Source organism: Vombatus ursinus, unplaced genomic scaffold, assembly GCF_900497805.2.
Source record: "Vombatus ursinus unplaced genomic scaffold, bare-nosed wombat genome assembly UNPS02005659.1, whole genome shotgun sequence".
NCBI classification, from domain to species: domain Eukaryota; kingdom Metazoa; phylum Chordata; class Mammalia; order Diprotodontia; family Vombatidae; genus Vombatus; species Vombatus ursinus.
In genome coordinates, this window is record NW_020945437.1 from 21,527,415 (window position 1) to 21,546,522 (window position 19,108).

Here is a 19,108-nt window from a genome sequence, read left to right on the forward strand (position 1 = left end):
AAGTACATTCCCTTTATTTCAATCTTTGGCTACAACAAAAGGAGCTGCTACAAACAGGTACTTTTTTTCCTTCTTGGAGGGTGGGAGGTGGGGAGGAGATGTGGTGGTAGGGTGTAATAGGCCTAGCAAAGCCATAATTATTAGTGATTTAGAGCATTTTTCATGCAGTTGTTGATAACTTCTATTTCTTCTTTTGAAAATTTCCTGTTTACATTGTGATCATTTATCTATTGCAGAATGACTTTCAGCTTTGTAATATGAATTAATTCCTTACATATGTTAAGTATGAGACTTCTATCAGAGAAACTTGCTACAAAGATTTTTTCCCCACTATCTGTTTTCCTTCTAATCGTCATTAAGTTTGTGTAAAAAACTTTATAATGAAAACTGTACATTCTATCCTAGGTAATTTTCTCTATTACTTGTTTAATCATGAACTCTTCCCTTATCCTTAGATCTAAATGGCAACTTCTTCCTTGTTCCTCTAATTTGTTTGTGAGATGACCTTTTATATTTAGGTCATATACACATTTGTACCTTTTCCTGGTATGTGATATAAAGTGTCAGCTTAAATCTAATTTCTACCAGACTGATATCCAGTTTTCCCAGGGGTTTTTGTCAAGTAACTGGGGTCACTAAGCTTATCAAACTGTTTCTATTATGTTTATTTGTTTCTGTACATTGTAAAATAATCTGTTCTACTGGTCAATCATACTTTTTTAAAAAAAAGTATTGTTTTAATAATAACTGCTTTGCAGTACAGTTTGAGATCTGATACTGACAGACCCTTTCGCACTTTTTTTCATTATTATCTTCGAGATTCTTGACTTTTTGTTCCTCCACTTGAATTTATGATTTTTTCTAGCTGTATGAAATACTGCTTTGATAGTTTGGCAATGCACTGAATAGGTAAATTAATTTAGTTAGTAATGTCACTTTTATTATATTGATTCAACCTACTCATGAGGAAATAATGTTTGTCCAATTACTTAATTTATTCTGTATTTCTGAAGATTGCTTTAAAGTCAGAATCATATACTTCCTGAATACATCTCGAAAGATACACTCCCAAATATTTTATAGCTTCTGTAGCTATTCTGAATGAAATTTCTCCACTTATTCCTGCCATGGATTTGATAGCCTGAAACTTTGCATGTTACAATTATTTCAAACTAATTTTAGGATTTCCTAAGCACATCATATCACCTGCAAAAAGCAGAAATTGCTTTCTCTTTGCATATGCTTATTCCTTTGATTTCTCTTTCCTGCCTTATTATTACAGCTAGCTTTCTAACACTGTTAAATAGTAATGGTAACAAGAGTATCTCCGATCTTAATAGAAAGGTCTCCGATTTTTTTTTCTGTTACACATAAAGCTTGCTTTTGGATTTAGATAGTAATAGTACTATTTACTATATTAAATAAAAGTCAATTTATTCTTATGCAATTTTTTTTTTTTTAAGTGAGGCAGTTGGGGTTAAATTGCCCAGAGTCACACAGCTAGGAAGTATTGTGTGTCTAAGGCCGTATTTCAACTCAGGTCCTCCTGACTCCAAGGCCAGTGCTCTATCCACCACGCCACCTAGTTGCCCCTCTTATGCAATTTTTTTTAAAAAGAAATACGTGCTAGATTTTGTCAAAAGCCCTTTTAACATGTACTGAGATGTATTTCATTATTTCTATTATGAATACAATTAATTATATTTATATTCTCCATTATGTTCAACCAACCCTGCTTTCCTGGTATAACCTCAACCTCATCATAAGTGTATAATCGATGTGTAATCTACAAAAGAAACCCAAAACACCAAACACAAAAACACAAACAAAAACCCATATGTCTATAACTATGTGCTGTAGATTACTTGATAATATTTATTTAAATATTTTCCATCATTGTGACTCAGGGATATTGGTGTACTGTTTTTTTTCACTGTTTTGTCTCTCCTTGCTTTAGGTCTCAAAACTTTATCTGTACCATAAAGGGGAAAGGTGTTTTCTTTTTTTATGATTGCAAACAGTTTTTGTTATATTCCAATTACTTGTTTTTTGAATGTTTGATATAATCCACTTGTGAGTCCATCTGGTCTTGAAGTTTTAATCTCTGGCTGTTCACTTATGGCCTATTTAATTTCTTTTTCTAATATTCAGTTATTTAAATTATTTCTTTAGCTATTCTGGATATTTTAAATCTTGGTAATTATTCATCCATTTCTTCTAAATTTTTGGTTCAGATAGTATATAAGTAGTCTAGTTTCTGATATTTTCCTTTCTCTCAGTTGTCATGAGTTCTTTTTCATTTTTATTACAAACAGTTGATTTTCTTCCTTTTATTTTATTTATTTTTTTAGTGAGGCAATTGGGGTTAAGTGACTTGCCCAAGGTCACACAGCTAGTACGTGTCAAGTGTTTGGTCTGAGGCTGCATTTGAACTCAGGTCCTCCTGACTTCAGGGCCGGTGCTCTATGCACTGCACCACCTAGCTGCCCTGATTTTCTTCCTTTTAAAATCATACAAACTGTTTATTTTACTAGTTTTTTTTTAATAGTACACAGTTTTATTTATCAGTTCAATGGTCTTTTTGCTTTTAAATTTCAAAATTACTACTTTATTACTGACTTGAGGATTTTTGATTTATTGCTGCTCAAGTTTTAGTTGTGTGTCCAATTCATTGATTTGTTCTTTCTCTCTTTTGTTTGGGAAAGCATTTAGCAACGTAAAATTTTCCCCCTAAGAACTGAATAAGCTACATATTACAAGTTTGGGCATGATGTCTTTCTTTGATGAAAATTTCTATTATATGTATAATTTGTTCCCTGACCTATCAGTTCTTCAAAATTATGTGTGTTTCCAATTACTTTTTAATTCTTTAAGTGCCCTTTTTTGAAGCTATTTTTTGTTCCACTGTGATGAGTAAATGATAAATTTAGTATTTCTGTTACTCTATATTTTTGGAGCAATCTCTTTCTCCCCAATACATGGTCAATTTTTGTAATGGTGCTAGGTATCTCCAATGCCTGACACACAGTAGGTGCTTAACAAATTCTTGTTTATCAAGATGGTTTTATTTTATTCCCAAAGGCAGAAAGAAATTATTTTCTACCCAGAAATATCTGGTCATTTCAAACTGTAGTACTCATGATAAATCTTTTCAAAAAGTTTGTGATGAAAATGACTATAACTTATATATCAAAACTGGCTGCAGAGAAAAATGAGGTCAGAAAATAAAATGACAAACTCAGCAAGAATCTCCAAATCAAATCAGTACACACTTTGATACTTAATGACTTTAATGGAAAGCATGGAATAGGTGAGAATGGTGAGCAGTATATCAGGAATATAAGCCAGGAAGAAGGAATGAAAGAGGTCAAAGGCATGTTACAGACCACACAGAAGTCACACTTTTTATCATGAATACTTTCTTTGAGAAAAGAATCTGTTGACACTGGACATAGCAAACACTGAATGATGATCAGAGACTGATTATATTTTAACAGACAAAAAAAGACCTGTAATTGTTGGAATTAATAGGCTGTCTTCCCTACTTTATGTCTGCCTCCTGGTTTCCTTTGGCTTTCTTCAAGTCCCAGCTAAAGTCCCACCTTCTATCAGAAGCCTTTCCCAGGCTTCTTTCCTCTTAGTACCTTCACTCTCAGACTACTCTAATTTGTCATGTGCATATCCTGTTTGTACATATTTGTTGGTATGTCATTTCCCCCATTAGACTATGAGCAACTTGAGGGCAGGGACTTTTTTGCCTGTCTTTGTACCCTCAGAGATCAGTACAGTACCAAGCATATGGGAGGTGCTTAATAAATTCCAGTTGATTGACTGATTGTCATCTCTGAATTGGCTATCTGTATACAATCAGATCACTGACTAGTTAATCAGAACAAAGATTGGTTAAAAAATTGGCTAAAAAAAATAAGGCATGCAATTTAAACAACTTAATCCTGAGCTATTAACACAAATAATTGCACTCATATAGGATTTCTAATTACACCTTGGGGTTAGCATCCTAACCCCTCTACTAATCTACATGAGTAAAAACAATGTCTTATCTAAATACTGTAACAACCCCAGGACTGAGCAGTATGCTACACACAGAGTAATTAAGCTTAATGTTTGCTTAATGATATAAATCAGCTAACTGGAATTTAAAAAATAATTACCTCATTATTAGAGAAAAATTTTTGACAAAGATTCTTTTTGCCTCACCTGCACTCCCATGGTGGCAAACAAAGCGCTTGTTGAATGCCTGGTGCGGCAGACACGGGGTGTACGATGCTGCTGTGCACTCAGCAGGCAGACCTTTAACCAAACATCTAATCCAACAAGCTATTTGTCCTCTCACAAGTCATAGCCTCTCCTGAACCTGAAAACTGTTCTCAGCTCCAGAATTCTATGATCCTCCAAAAATTAGAAATCTGCTATTTCTACATTTTCACTTCTATCCCATATGGTAAAGTAAGTTACTATCAAATGAAAAGAACTAAAGGAAAACATACAGTTGCAAGAGCTAGGAATCAGGAGCTCTTTGTTGGAGTTCCAGTACCAACTCAGCTACCAACTAGCTGTGCAGCCTTAGGCAAATTTCTCTCCTTCTCTGGGCCTCAATCTCATAAAATCACAGAATTAGAAGGAACTAAACGTGTCCTATATTTCAATTTCCTATGAAGAATGTTGTTTTTTTACAGCAAACCAGATAAGTGGTCTTTCTGTTTCTGCTTGAAAGAATGGTAGAAGGCTTAGAGTCAGAAAGTCTAAGATTCAAGTCCTGCCTCAGGCACTAATTAGCTGCAAGACCCTGGGCAAGTCACAGAACCTCTCTCAGCATCAGTTTCTTCAGCCATAAAATGAGAAAGCTTGATACAATGGTCTCTAATTTCCCTTCCATCTTTAATCTATGCCCCTATGACCTCCAGTGATGGAGAATTCATCATCCAAAGGACTAGTCCATGCCATTTCTGTACAGTACTAATTGTTAGAAAGTTTTTCTTCATACTGACCTAAAATCTGAGTCCCCAAAACTTCTGTCCATTAAAGTTCTAGGTTTCACTAAGATAAAGTAGAATAAATTAATCTTCTTCATGATATAACTTTATTTTTATTTATTTTTTTCTTTTTTTGGTAAGGCAATTTGGGTTAAGTGACTTGCCTAGGGTCACACAGCTAGTAAATAAGTGTCAAGTGTCTGAGGCCATATTTGAACTCAGGTCCTCCTGACCCCAAGGCTGGAGCTCTATCTACTGCGCCACCTAGCTGACCCCCTCATGATAACTTTAAAAACTTGAAGAAAATGATCATCTCTCTCCCTTAAGTCCTCTCTTCTCCTGAATAAACATCTCCAAATCCTTCAACAACTCTTCCTCTAAAAATAAGTTACTGATTAAATGCTAAAAATCTTTTAATTAATTTTAGTCTATAAATCCTTTTGGACAACTTTCACATGAGTACAGATTTCTCAAATTAGGTCAATTCCTATAATCAAGCAGAAAATACTGATCTAACCATCTTGCTTATTTCAGAAACATGTTATCCCCTCAAAATTAAGTTTGTTTGCTTACATTTTTAAGCTTAATTCCAGCAGATGTTTAAAAGTAAGGAAAAACAGCAAACCAAACTATTCTTCTTGGCCCATACTACCCTTTGTCACTGCCCCAAATTATTCACTTCACTGGTATCCAAATGGTTTGGGGTCTACTCCTTTCACTAAATGCCAGGGATAACTAAGAAACCATAATAAAAACTGAGATGAAAGGTCATAAGAAATGTTCTAATTTATAGGACACACTATGTAAAGGCTGCAAATTAAAACCACTCTACTTAATGCTGGGTGCAAATCAATCCAAGTGTAAATCTCCCACTTCTGGACAGAAGCCATCTGATTTAATTGGATGTGATGAAAGCAAGCAGATGCTAATTTAGCAAAAAGAGCATTTATTTTGAGACCTACTGAATTATATTTAACATTTGAATTAACACACAGAAGCTGGGAAAATTTTATGGGAAGAAACATAATTCTTCATATAAATTAGTGTCAACAGGTGTTTAAACTTGCAAGAAGCAGACAGCAGAAGCAAAGAGCAAGAATTACAGACCTCTGACAAATTACTTACTGAAACATCAGCTTATGTTTCTAATAGAATTCTTATATTGGAGATAAATTCTGCCTATCACTTGACACGTCTAAAACTGAGAGATTCTTCATCCGAATACTTTTGTACTTTAGGGGTCCATGACTTCATGGATAACACAAAAGTCTCACAAATGACACAAATGCAATTAGTATATGATCTTTGTGAGTTGCTGAAAATGAAAAAAAAAAAAATCACTGCCCCAAGTCCCACCTTCTGGTGATGACCCTCTCTGTGTCTGGCTCAGCTCTGTTCTCACAATAGATAGAAAGTCAATTCACCAACAATACCCTGGAATTCTTCCCAGTTCAGCAGGATTTGCCAGAGCTTGTACACTACTATGTCTTTTTATATAGTTTCCTTGTCATACTGGATGACTCTCTGGGAGGGAGAAGAGGAGAAAAAGAGATAAAGGGAGAAATCTAGGCAATATATAAACAAAGGATATTACTAACAAGCTATATTCAAACAGACGTTATTAGCTGCTCTGCTTTTGGTAGAAAGAGAGGTCTGGCAGATGTCTGATTAACTGAAGTCTCCTGTTCCAACGTACCCTGCCTCTTTGCTGGATTTGTACTTTGTTTCTCAAATCCCCCATCTTTTTCTTCTTTTTGTCCAGTTTCTTTGCAGTGTATGCCAATGACAAGATCATTTCTGTTTCTCCCTTCTCTGACCTTTCTGTCATGTCCTCCCTCTCTGGTTCCTCTATTTCCTCAGGGATAACCCCCTTCCCTACCCTCTTCCACCTCCCACTCCTATTATCCTGTTTCTTCTGTGTGAGGTATTCCCATCCACAGCCACAATCCAGGCATAGATACCAAGAAGGTGAAACGTGCCTCCTTGTACTAAAGTCTCTAGTTCCTCTGGCTTGCTGCCCAGTCATTGTGCACTTATGCATAGACACAACACGTGTGGAAGACACTTAAGTGGCTCCTTCATTGGCTTTTTTCTTGTATGAATTCCGGGCTACTCCCTACAGTATTCCATTTTGGGAATATACAAAGGCAGTCTTTTCCTTATCCAAGCCTTTCAGTTAGAAGCCCTTTTGATTAGATATGCAAGACACCCAGCAAAAACATTCTTACCACCTTATGGTAGACAGACTCCATTTCTGGCCAGCAGTCTGTCAAACCCATATTGAAGGCATGATCCAGAAATCCAAATCCTATTTTCAGATGTCACATTTTCTGACAGCCGTTCACTTCCCAAATTCTTCTGCATCCCTTTGCCTTTCTATAGGCAACAATGAGAAAAACACAACCCACACCTCTATAGTCTTTGATTTACTGTTCAAGACTTCACCATCACTGGCAATACTTTTTAACTTCCTTGTGAAGCGTCATTTGTACTTGCGTGAATCAAGTGAAGTGAGTAGTTGGCTATGTAAATGGCACAGTGAAAAGAGTGGTGGGCCTTGTGTCAGGAAGACCCGAATTCAAATCCAGCCTCAGACACCTGCTAGCTGTGTAACCCTGGGCAAGCCACTTAACCTCTACCTCAGTTTTCTCAACAGTAAAATGAAGATAATAATAACCCCTTACTTAGAGATGTTGCGTGAATCAAATGATGTGGGATATTTAAAGTGCTTTTGCAAATCTTAAAGTACCATATAAACCATGTAATTTTTTTATAATGCTCAGGAAAGTCCCTGTTAATATCTTAGATACATTGTTGTTATGAGGTCAACAAATAGCTGCCTCAGTAACTCTGAGAACAAAAGATTGCCAACTACCATTATTACCCATTTTTTCCTCCTCTGTCATCTACTGGAGGATCTCTCACCTGATAGTTCCAGTGGCTTCACTAATTTTTTTCTTAGGAAGACAAGCAGCTTCTTTCTCTTCAGAACATCCAGCTCTTTCCTCTTCAGAAAGAGCCCCAAATGTGTTGTTAAGCTTTAATTATACAGCTGTATTTTTTTCTTTCCTTTCTCCTATGTTTAACACACTTCCATTCTCCATTATGCTGACAAAAGTTGGTCATTTCTTCTCCTCCTACTTTTGTCCCCAATGATGCTTTGTTTCTGTTTTCTTCAGGAACCTTTCATTCTCTCTGACAACTTGGAGTTTGAATCCCCTAACCTTCTCCTCTAGAAGGGAAGATATCCAAACCTTAGAACATAGAAGTCATTCTGGTTGGGGAAGAATACAAATATCTTAGTTCAGATTCAAGTCACTATAAAAGTTCCCCTATCAATTATAAATGTCTAGAATTTTAGCCTTGTTTTAGCTTCCATTTTAGGGAAGGGGCTAGGTGGGCTATGCTTCCTCTCCATCCCTCCTGTGCTAGTGACTCTCCAGAGTTTGTCTCCAGGCCCCCTCCCCTCCACCTTCCAAACACCCCCACACACTCAAAAAACCCTGCTTTTCAGCTTCTTTTATGTGTTGTCTTCTTCCATTAGCATGTAAACTCCTTCAAATCAAAGGTTGTCTTTTTGCTGGTGTTTGTATCTCCAAGACTTAACACTTCCTCCATGCTGTCTGACTTTCTGAAACTACCTGTAGGTGTTCATACTTCAACCCTAAGCACTTAGTTAAAACTTTTTACAACCAATTATCACCTCTTAATAACTTGATAGCCTTGACAAAAATTCTCTGTCTCAACAACAGTTCATCTGTGGCTATACCCAGTTCTACTTCAGCCCCTTTAGTTTCACCAATTTGTCATATCTGTCGATGCACTTGATCAATTTGCTTAATTCTCTAATGCTATACTCTTCCCCTTCTATCGATTATCTTCAATTTATACTACATGTATCCTTGTTGTTGTTTGTCCTTCACTTTCAAAGATGACCAATGACGTCACAAGATGATGTGTTCACTTGCTCATGAACTGGATTTAAGTGAGGCACAGTTGCACAGTCATCAGGCCTCACTCTTTCTTCTAGAGACATTGAAGTCCAGTTGCAAGACAAAAGTCAGAATAATTGGTGATGTCTCAGGATACAATGAATTACCATAGCATCTTTGATGTCTGACCAAGCTTTAAGCATGCCAGACCACCTGCTTCAGCTGCCTTCATGGCCTTTGGAACAAACTGTTTTCATCTGCCCATTCTAGCAGAAAAAGTTTTCATTTGCCTGTGGTAGACATCCCCCTAACCCACTGATGGGTTTGAGGCTTGTCAGTCACCCTCAACCTGGGTTAGCGCATCTGCTGAAATGGTTTACCAAGGTATGGCCACTGGGCATACTAGAGCTTCTTGGAGCCATAGGTGAGAGTTGTTTATACAGAGTTGTAGGCCTATTATCTCCCCATTAAGCCTTTGAGTTCCTTGGGAATAGGGATTGTCTTTTGCCTTTCTTTGTATCCTCAGTGCTTAGCCCACAACAGGTGCTGAAGAGCAGCTAGGTAGCACAGTGGCTGGAGTATCAGTCCTGATGTCAAGAAGACTCACTTTTCTTAGTTCAAATCTGGCCTCAAACAACTAACTAGCTGTGTGACCCTGGATAAATCATTTATAACCCTGTATGCCTTTGTTCCTCATTTGTAAAATGAGCTGGAGAAGGAAATGGTAAACCACTCCAGTAATTTGCCAAGAAAACCCCAAATGGGGTCAAGAAGAGTCAGACATAAAAACAACAAAGTTGCTTAAGAAAGGCTTAATGACTAAATCTCTATTTCTTCCAATTACCATTTCTTACTTGAAGTCAACTAACTCTAATCTTCCTAGATCCTATTGATCTGTTTATATATTCTAATCATCCTTAATCTTGATTCTCTTACAATCTAGAAGTAGAATTTAGATCAACAGCTGAATTGGAGATTTTTTTTTTTTGCCAAATTTTGCCAAACTTCCCCTCCCCAAATTCAATCTCCGACCTCTTCCTCACCACCCCCTTCAAATCCCCAAAACAATTTTGTTGTCCTTCCTATTCTGTTCAGATTCTTCTCTCCTCTGCTCCTCCTGCAACCAACCATCTGCCATGGAAACCAGAAGTAAAATGTCTATTTGATAACATCTTGTCATGTTAAATATTCACAGTTTCTTCAAATCATCCCCATATAATAGGAGTTATAAACGTGTGTGTGTGTGTGTTTGTGTGTGTGTGTGTGTGTGTGTGTGTGTGTGTGTGAGAGATGGATCCTTTTGGCAGTCTAGTGAAGTTCTGGGCTTCCCTATTTTGATGAATTCCTTTTCAGAATAATGATTTTAAATGTATAAAATAAAAATATATAGAATTACAAAGAAAACCAATTATATTGATATAGCTACCAAAATACAAAAGAAAAACATTCATGAGCCTTGGGTTAAGAACCCTTGTATAACATGATTGCCAGTTCCCTCCCTGTACTTGTCATCTTCCTCTGGATTTGATCCAAATTATTAGTGTGTGCTCTAAAATGTGGTGTCTAGAATTGGGCACACAATTCTGGATAAGGTCTACCCAGGGTAAAGTACCATAGGACTTTCATCACCAGAGGTTTTGTATATTATACTTCAATTAATCTTGTCTAAGACTTAACTCTTTCCTAATACAATACAATGTTGATTCCTACTGAACTCAAAGTCCACTCAAATCCCTAGATTTTTTTTTGTGTAGTTCTGTTTTGACATATCCCCTCCATCCAGTACTGGACATTCAAAGAAGTCACATGAGAGAGGCAATAATAGAGGCAGCACTATTGTCATTTTGATAGATGGACATACTGAGATTAAGTGAGATGAGCATATTCATATGAAGGATAACAGAAGACTATACCCTATCTACATGCTTCAGTTGACATTACTCCCCACCCTATATTCTGAAATCCAGCTAAATTAGCCTTCTCTCTTTTTCTCACATCATACTCCATCTCTTATCTCTGTGTCTATGTCCTGGCCATCCCCCACACTCAAAATGAATTCTATTCCAACCTGTCTCACAGAATCTCACTGTTCTAAATAAAATATTTTCTGGACCCTCCCTCCTTTATTTAACTACTTTGTATTTATGCTCTTTAAATTTATTCAATATATATTCATAAGTATTTATTGCCTCCCCCATTAGATAAGTGTCTTGATAACAGAGATTGCTTCATTCTCTGTTTTTACATCCCCAGTGCCCAGCATAGTTCCTCACATATAGTGCTTAATAAATGCCTGCTTACTGACTGGATGCTCTTTCCTGGCCCCTGTTGAAATCCTTCTCTTCTTTCAAGGTCCAGTTCAGCTGCTACTTCTTGAAGGAAGCCAGCCATGATCTTTCCAAGCCAGAAATTATTTATTACTCCTCCATAGCACTTTGATCCTCTCTTTTCCATCTGTAATCTAATTTGGATTTTATTTACTTATTTTGCACTCAGCTGGTGGTAAACATATGTTTGTTAAGTTGAAATGAATAGTAGCCTTTTGGCAAAAGCATATGGTAATAAAAGGGTCTGTGTCTAAATGAGCCACCCTATTTATAAAAACAACTGGGTAAGAAAAGGATGATTCTTAGGACAAGAGAGTTAGCTATTCCAGGACGTGGGCCTCTTAGAAGGAGATTCAGAAAAGTAACAAATTACATTCCCCTTCCAAGTGAAGCTTCTGCTTGGGAATTACCATGAGAACCTGGTGAAAAAACACTTAACCTCTGTTCTGATGGTATGTCAGGTCAGGAAGATCCTGCCAAGTGCTTTAAAGAAATCACACTGAATCCACAAAAGATGCTATGACAAATTTGGCCTTTAACCTCATTTCTTCTTTTAAGAGTTTACTGCAATTTATTTACACCAACTCCCTCTCATATATCTTGCAGACTAAGTGCTCGAAAGGCTGAGAACAGCAGCTGCTCTCAACATACCACAAGATGCTGGAAGACTATCTTAGTTACATCAATTTACCTACTAGAGCATTCGGTTTACACAGGTCCCACGTTCATTTTATTATATTATCACTGGAGAGGTAAAGGTTTATGAAAAACATCAGTCATTTCTTCTGTATTTTTGAATACTAAAAAGATGGATTAGTCAGATCCTCTTTCTCTAGTCTAAGTTTTATTTAGAGCTTTGTGCTATCACAACTGCCTGATCTTAATAGCAGAGAGGATAACTTAATCCTTAGGCTCAACAAAGCTTTCATTTTTCCTCAGGTTCTTCTCTGAAAGGTTGTGGCAATGGCATCATTTTTGTAAGTTCAGTGAAACAAAAACTCAGCAGAGCTGCACTGTAGCTGCCTGCTTACTTTATAACCAGCTGGACTTCAAGAGACCTGGCTGTATTGTATGATTTAAAAACCAAGACTGGGAAACAGACACTACACTTCCTGAAAGCCAGAGTTCTGGTCTTCTGAAAGGATCAGCAATGCATCTGTTGGTTCTGTCTGTTAGAAGTGACAGCAACATTGCAAAAGTGACAAGAACGTCAGCACATCTGAATTTCTTTTTTTTTAAAATTTTATTTTTTAGGCAATTTGGGTTAAGTGACTTGCCCAGGGTCACACAGCTAGTAAGTGTCAGGTGTCTGGCCTGAGGCCGGATTTGAACTCAGGTCCTCCTGACTCGAGGGCTAGTGCTCTATCCACTGCGCCACCTAGCTCCCCCTCACATCTGAATTTCTAAAAGAAGGCCATTGTTAATGTGTGCAGAACTCAGCCTGGAATCTAAGGTGAAATTCTGCCAATCTTCAAGGCCTGGATCAAAGACCATTTCCTTTATCAAGTCTTCATTCAGCTCCCCAATCAGAAATACTAGAAGGAAGGTACATTATTACTAATGCACAATATTATGGTCTTTTTTAAAGTCTTGATTTTTGTTAACTCAAAATACAAGCAAAAGTGATTTACAATGCTTCTGTTTCTGAAGAGTCTCAAACACTATTCTTTACAATAGTTCAATGAAAGATCTGAGAGCACATACATTTCTCATTCACAGAGAAGGACTGAGACAGGATCATAGATTTAGACCTGGGAAAACCTCAAAAGCCACCCAGTCCAATTTCCTCATTTTCTATATGAAGAAATTGAGCCCCAGAAAGGTGAAGTGGCAGCCTGGTGAAACAGGGGAACTAGGTTTGAAATAAGGAAGACATGGGTTCAGTTCTCACCTGACACTAATGCAATCATGGGCAAATCACTAAACCTCTCTGAGACTCAGTTTCCTCACTTGGACAATGAGAATAATACCTACAGTATACAACTCACAGACTTAAAGCGTTTCATAAACCTTAAAGCCCTCTATAAATATCATTCACTGTTTTTGCTATTGCCCAAGGTCACATAGGCAATAAGTGGCAGTGCTGAGTTTTGAACTCCAGATCTAGGTCCCTTTTGACTGAATTACACTGCCTCCAGGCACTGTGGACCAAAGGACCTAAACAGCAACATATGCTTCCAGTCTTACCTTACACAACTGTCCTTCACAGATCATAGCTTAAAAGCAAATTGTATGATGTGCAATCCACTAAACCTATCTTCTACGTTCTCCATTCTGTGGCTTCATTCACTCCTTTTTTTTTTTTTTTGTTTTGGTAAGGCAACTGGGGTTAAGTGACTTGCCCAAGGTCACAAAGCTAGTACGTATCCAGTGTTTGGTCTGAGGCCGAATTTGAACTCAGGTCCTCCTGACTTCAGCGCCAGTGCTCTAGCCACTGTGCCACCTAGCTGCCCCTGACATCATTTCTTAGTATCTTCCTTTCAACATTTCTGACATCCTTCAAGGTCTGGCTCAAAGACCATTTCCTTTATGAACTCTTCTTTGACCTCCCAAATCAGAAAAGATGTCTCCCATTCATGAACTTTCTTTTGGTATTTTTCCTGCACTTCTCTCTCTGCTGTGTATTATATTTATACTACTAACTTTTTGATTATTTTTTTGTCTAACAAATATTAAATGCTTTGATGACAGTCTAAGCTTAATTATTTTAGTAATCCTCCCAACCTACCAGCAGTGCCTTTACCTATAAAATGAGGTGGACAGACTAGATGATTATTCAAGTAGCTTCCAGTTTTTATCTAGGAGATTGCAGAGAGTAAAAGTCCAATGAATGTGTAATAAATTACTATAATTCAGGGATTCAGGAGAGGAAAAATCTCTAGTAGTTGGGCTCTGGTGACATTCCCTCAGGTGGTACAGTCATAAGCCTCACAGTGATATTCCCTTGACAGTGTGCAGGTGTGGAAGGCATCCTTCAGGCAGGACAGCCTTCTAGACTGGCACTTCACAAAGGCCAGATGGGGAATAAGAAATAGGCATTACCATAAAAACTGGAGAGCTAAGACATCATGGACTCAGGACTCCAATACCATGCATACCAATAGCCAGAAGATTCAGACAATATTGCAATGGAGGATTCCTAAAACAAATCTTTTAGAACAGTTTGGCCAATGAGTCACTCAATTCTTATTTCCCAACTATTACAAGAACACCAAAAATAACTTGGAGTATGAAAAAGAAAACTCAAATTCTGGCCTTGCCCTTATCACACCAGGAGAGCCAGCATTGATATAGTGGAGGAAGTATTCAGGAATCAAAGAGATCTGGGTTCAAAACCAACACTTACTAACTCTATGACTGTGGGCAAGTCATTTACTTTCTATTTATGAGGAAAGGTTATAAGGAAAGCACCTTATAAATCCTAGAAGGCTATTTGTAATATTCACAAAGAGCCAACATGTACATATGGCCAATAACTGGATCAAGATTTTTATCATATGCTCTATGGTGTACAGCAAAAAGCACACAAAAATAGACACTTACTCTCTCTCCTTTTCAGTCAACTTGTCATTGATGTTGTCTTTGATTGTTGATCTGGATCCCTTGTGAATTATGGGATATCTGAGGGGCACTTGAAGGAAGAAGGAAATCATGGAGACTAAATGTGCTGTGTATCCAAGAGCAACGGCAATGCTTCCGTCATCTTTTGCTGCCGATTCAAAAGCAAAGACACAAGAAATCTTTATTTACCCATAGAAATGAACTATGGAAACACTAGGGTTCTGTTTTCAAAAAGAAAATAATGTTTTAAACTATTAAATAGCAAGACACTTAGAATTAATCTAAACATGATTTTTTAAAATTGTAAATCTGTTTTTAAAAAGCCTCTTGCTTTACCCTATTCCTTTAAAAGTTGATCCCTAGAAAACAGGATAATAAGAATTATATTGGATATGTTCCAGGCACCCCATGTTACAGGCATACTCTGCATAACATAGCCTTGACTAATGTCCTTCTCCAAGAATGCTAAACATTGTAAGTAAGCTCCATCTTCAACAGTTTCAAAACCCCAAAGTAATGTCATTTGGCTAAACGGTCAGTGACAATTTGAGTTAGCACTCAAGCCTTATCAGGATTAACTGCCAGGATCATCAGATGCTTTCTATCACCATTCTCCTTACTATATATGCATAAATATTGTCCCTAAAGAACTATGCCATCCCCACCCCCCATCCCATAACATTTTGGATATGTTGTATTTTCATGTAATCAATTAACGAGGCTAAGCAAGGTATCCCTGTAGTTAACAATACAATCAAAGACTATTCAAACTTCTGTGCCCTTCTTCCCCAGCCTATAACAAGGGGGACCACAGTCACCACAGTTTATTAGATACTACAATTAGTTTGGTGTAATTAAATACACAGCACTACAGAAACATTATATTTCTTCTACTATTAACAATTCTCCAAACAATAGACAAAAAAAAAAGTTAATTCTGGGGTTAAAAACACAAACTTGTAAATCATGTTATGAAGTTGCATGCCTACTGGCTTCATGCCATTAAGAAAACTGATGCAGAAATAATTCTAGAAAAATGGTATTATCTGAAGGTGAGATAGCCAGCACAAACAATTCACAGTTTTGAAACAGTCAAAGCAAAAGGTTATAGATATTATAGTCTGTATACCATCTAATCCATGCATTTTAGATAAAAGCACTTGTGGAAAGATGTATATATTATCCTACACATAGATGTAGTCATCTAACTTTTAAGAAGCTATAGATAATTACATTTTTAACTCACCATCCAGTTTTCTGCCACTGCCTACAAAGTGATAAATGATCATTCAGGCACTCAACTGATAGTAAGTAATGTAACATAAAAGCTTTCTCCATTCCCCAGAGAGCAACAAAAGTAATTGCCCAATGTGTCCCCAAAGTTAAAAAAAAATCAGAGAAAGCTAGGTGGCACAGTGGATAAAGCACCAGCCCTGAAGTCAGGAGGACCTGAGTTCAAACCCGGCCTCAGACCAAACACTTGACACTTACTAGCTGTGTGACCCTGGGCAAGTCACTTAACCCCAATTGCCTTAAAAAGAAAAATCACTTAAAAGATTTAAATGCATAATCTGAGAAATTCCACGTAAGCAACACAGAATTCATAAAAGAATAAGGGACAACCTCTCCTTGTGTATTTTCTGACTTCACTGCTATTCACTGCCTTCTTATGCTGTTCTTTTACCTCTGGCATTGTAACTTCTTATGAAAGGGACCATACTACACCTTTGATGATGAGTAGTATCACTGGAGAGTGGAATTAATGCTCAACTTGGGCATCAGTCAACTAGTATTTATTAAGGACTTACTATGAATCAGGAATTGTACTAAGCACTTAGGATACAAAGAAAGGAGGGAAAAAAAGTCCCTATTCTTTAATTCTTTAGGAGCTCACAGTCTGATGGGAAAGACCACAAACAACTAAATATAAATAAGATACAAATAGGATAACTTGGGGCAGTCTCAGGGGGAAGATTATGATAAGTGAGGAATGAAAAAAACTTCTTATAAAAGAAAAAAAGCTGAGACTTTAAGGAAGGAAGCTAGAAGGTAGAAATGAGAAGGGAGAAAACTGCAGGGATGGGGGACAGAGTAACAACACTTGAAGGTGGTAGCTAGAATGTCTTGCTGAAGGGACAACAGGAAGGTTAGTATCACTTTACAGCACAGTATATGGCAAGGAGTAAGGTGTAAAAAGATGGAACAGTAAGAAGGGGCCAGGTTATAAAAGGTTTTAAAAGTCAAACAGAAGGAATATATTTGATCCTGCAAGTAATAGAGTCACTGGAATTTCTTAAATGGGGGTGATGTGGTCAGATTTGGGCTTTTGGAAGATCAGTCTGACAGCTAAGTAGAAGATAGATTGGAATTGGAAGAGGCACAGAGATCAACTAGCAGGTTACGGCAATAGTCTAGGTGTGAGGCAGTGTCAGAGGAAAGAATGGGGAGTATGAGAGATGTTATAAAGATAGGAGAAGAGAGTGAGGAGGTAAGGATGACACCTAGATTTCAAGTCTGGGTAACTAGAAGGATGGTGGTAGTCTAAACCCTAATAAGAAAGTATGGAAGAGGGTAGAGTTTAGGGAGTAAGATAATGAGTTTGGTTTTGGACATGTTAGTTTAAGATGTATATAGGACATACAGTTTGAAATGTCTAATAGATAATTAGGGATAAGAGCCTGGAGGTTGGAAGAAAGGCTGGGCCTGGACAAGTAGATCTGAGAGTTGTCTCTATACAGATGATAACTGAAACCATAAATTGCTGAGACCACCAAGTAAAACAGAAGAAAGGGAAAGGGCTCAGGAAACAGCACAGTTGTCAGGACTGACTGGGATGAAGATATAGCAAAGAAGACTGAAAAGAAGAGATCAGACAAGTAGAAGGAGAAACTGGAGAACCACAAAAACCTAGAAAGAAGAGTATCCAGGAGAAAAAGGTGAAATATTATAGAGTCAAAGGCTGCAGAAAGATCAAGAAGGATGAGGATTGAGAAAAGGCCACTAGATTTGGCAATTAACAGGTGATTAGTAAGAGAAGTTTTGGTTGAATGAAGAAGTCAGAAGGCAGACTGTAGAGAGTTAAAAAGAGTGAAAGAAAAAGAAAGTGGAGGCATATATTTAGATAGCCTTCTTTAAGGAGTTTCACCACAAAAGGGAGGAGGGACACAGGATGATAGCCAGCAGGGATAGATGGAGCAACTGAGTCTTTTTTGAGATAAGGGAGACAGGCAAGTTTGTAGGTACTAGGGAATCAGCCAGTAGAAGAAAGGATGGAATGGGACCACTTGTGCATATAAAGGGGTTTGCCTCCCTCAGCAGGGAGAAGAGCCACCTCTTCATGTGAAGGGAGCTAAAAGACCAAGTCTGCCACTGACTATGTGTTCTTGGGCAAATAAATCATTCCATACTTCCAGAGTTTTGGTTAATTCATCTGAAAAGGGCAGAGATGGCTTTAGGGTAGAAGTGCTTTAAGGAAAATAACTTACAAACTATAAACATAAATGTAAGCTATATTATTATTCCCAGTGATTTTTCCAGCCTGTTATATCAGTCTCTCTGAATGGACCTTTGATTAGCCCAGAAAACATTAAAGTAGAAAACAGGCAATATTCAAATTGGGAACCTGGATAATATTCACAGGCAACTGGTAGGTGGGGTGGTGGAAGAGCATGCTGAACCTTGGTTCAAATCCTACCTCTAATGTTTATTAGCTGGGAAACTCTAAGTAAATCATTTAGCATCTGATTCCTCCTATGTAAAATGAAGACAATAGCAGCTGTGGCACTTAATTTAGAGGGTTGTTGCGAAGGTCAACCGAGATAATGGACACAAAGAACTTTGCAAACCTTAAAATGCTATAAAAACATTTTTTACAGATGCTACACATCTTGTATATTTGTTTCAGAGATGCTATGTTGATTATTTTTATTTATAATGTCAACTTTCCACATCTGAATAGCAGTTTCAAATTGACAACCACCTGGGAGTTTGGTGGTACTTCCAATGTTGTCCCCATTTAGGGTCAGAGAGGTGGAGCAGCTTGCCTGTAATCGCACAGCTGGCAAGAAGGGCTGGACCTGGCTGGCTAAGTCCAGAACCTGCTAGTTTTAAGAAAAGTACAGAAGCCACCTTTACTTGCCATAGGAAGGTCAGCTCTTATTATCATTACCCACTGAGAATTAAGAGGCTGAGTCTCCTACTTTCTTTTTTTTTCCCCCAGGACCAAGCACAATGCTCTCAAAACAAATCTTACACTAAGATGAATTTCATTCATTTCTATTTTGGAACTCAAATG

General features: G+C 37.5%; 1 protein-coding gene across 2 annotated transcripts in view; it reads right to left on the reverse strand.

Annotated features, from left to right (window-relative positions):
• The window catches only part of UVRAG (UV radiation resistance associated), a 463,865-nt gene that overhangs the window by 201,752 nt on the left and 243,005 nt on the right, over positions 1–19,108 (reverse strand). For both annotated transcript variants that reach the window (XM_027848208.1, XM_027848210.1), the window contains one exon: positions 14,797–14,962. In XM_027848208.1, coding sequence (XP_027704009.1) covers positions 14,797–14,962 — 166 coding nt within the window. The remainder of the gene's footprint in view (positions 1–14,796; positions 14,963–19,108) is intronic.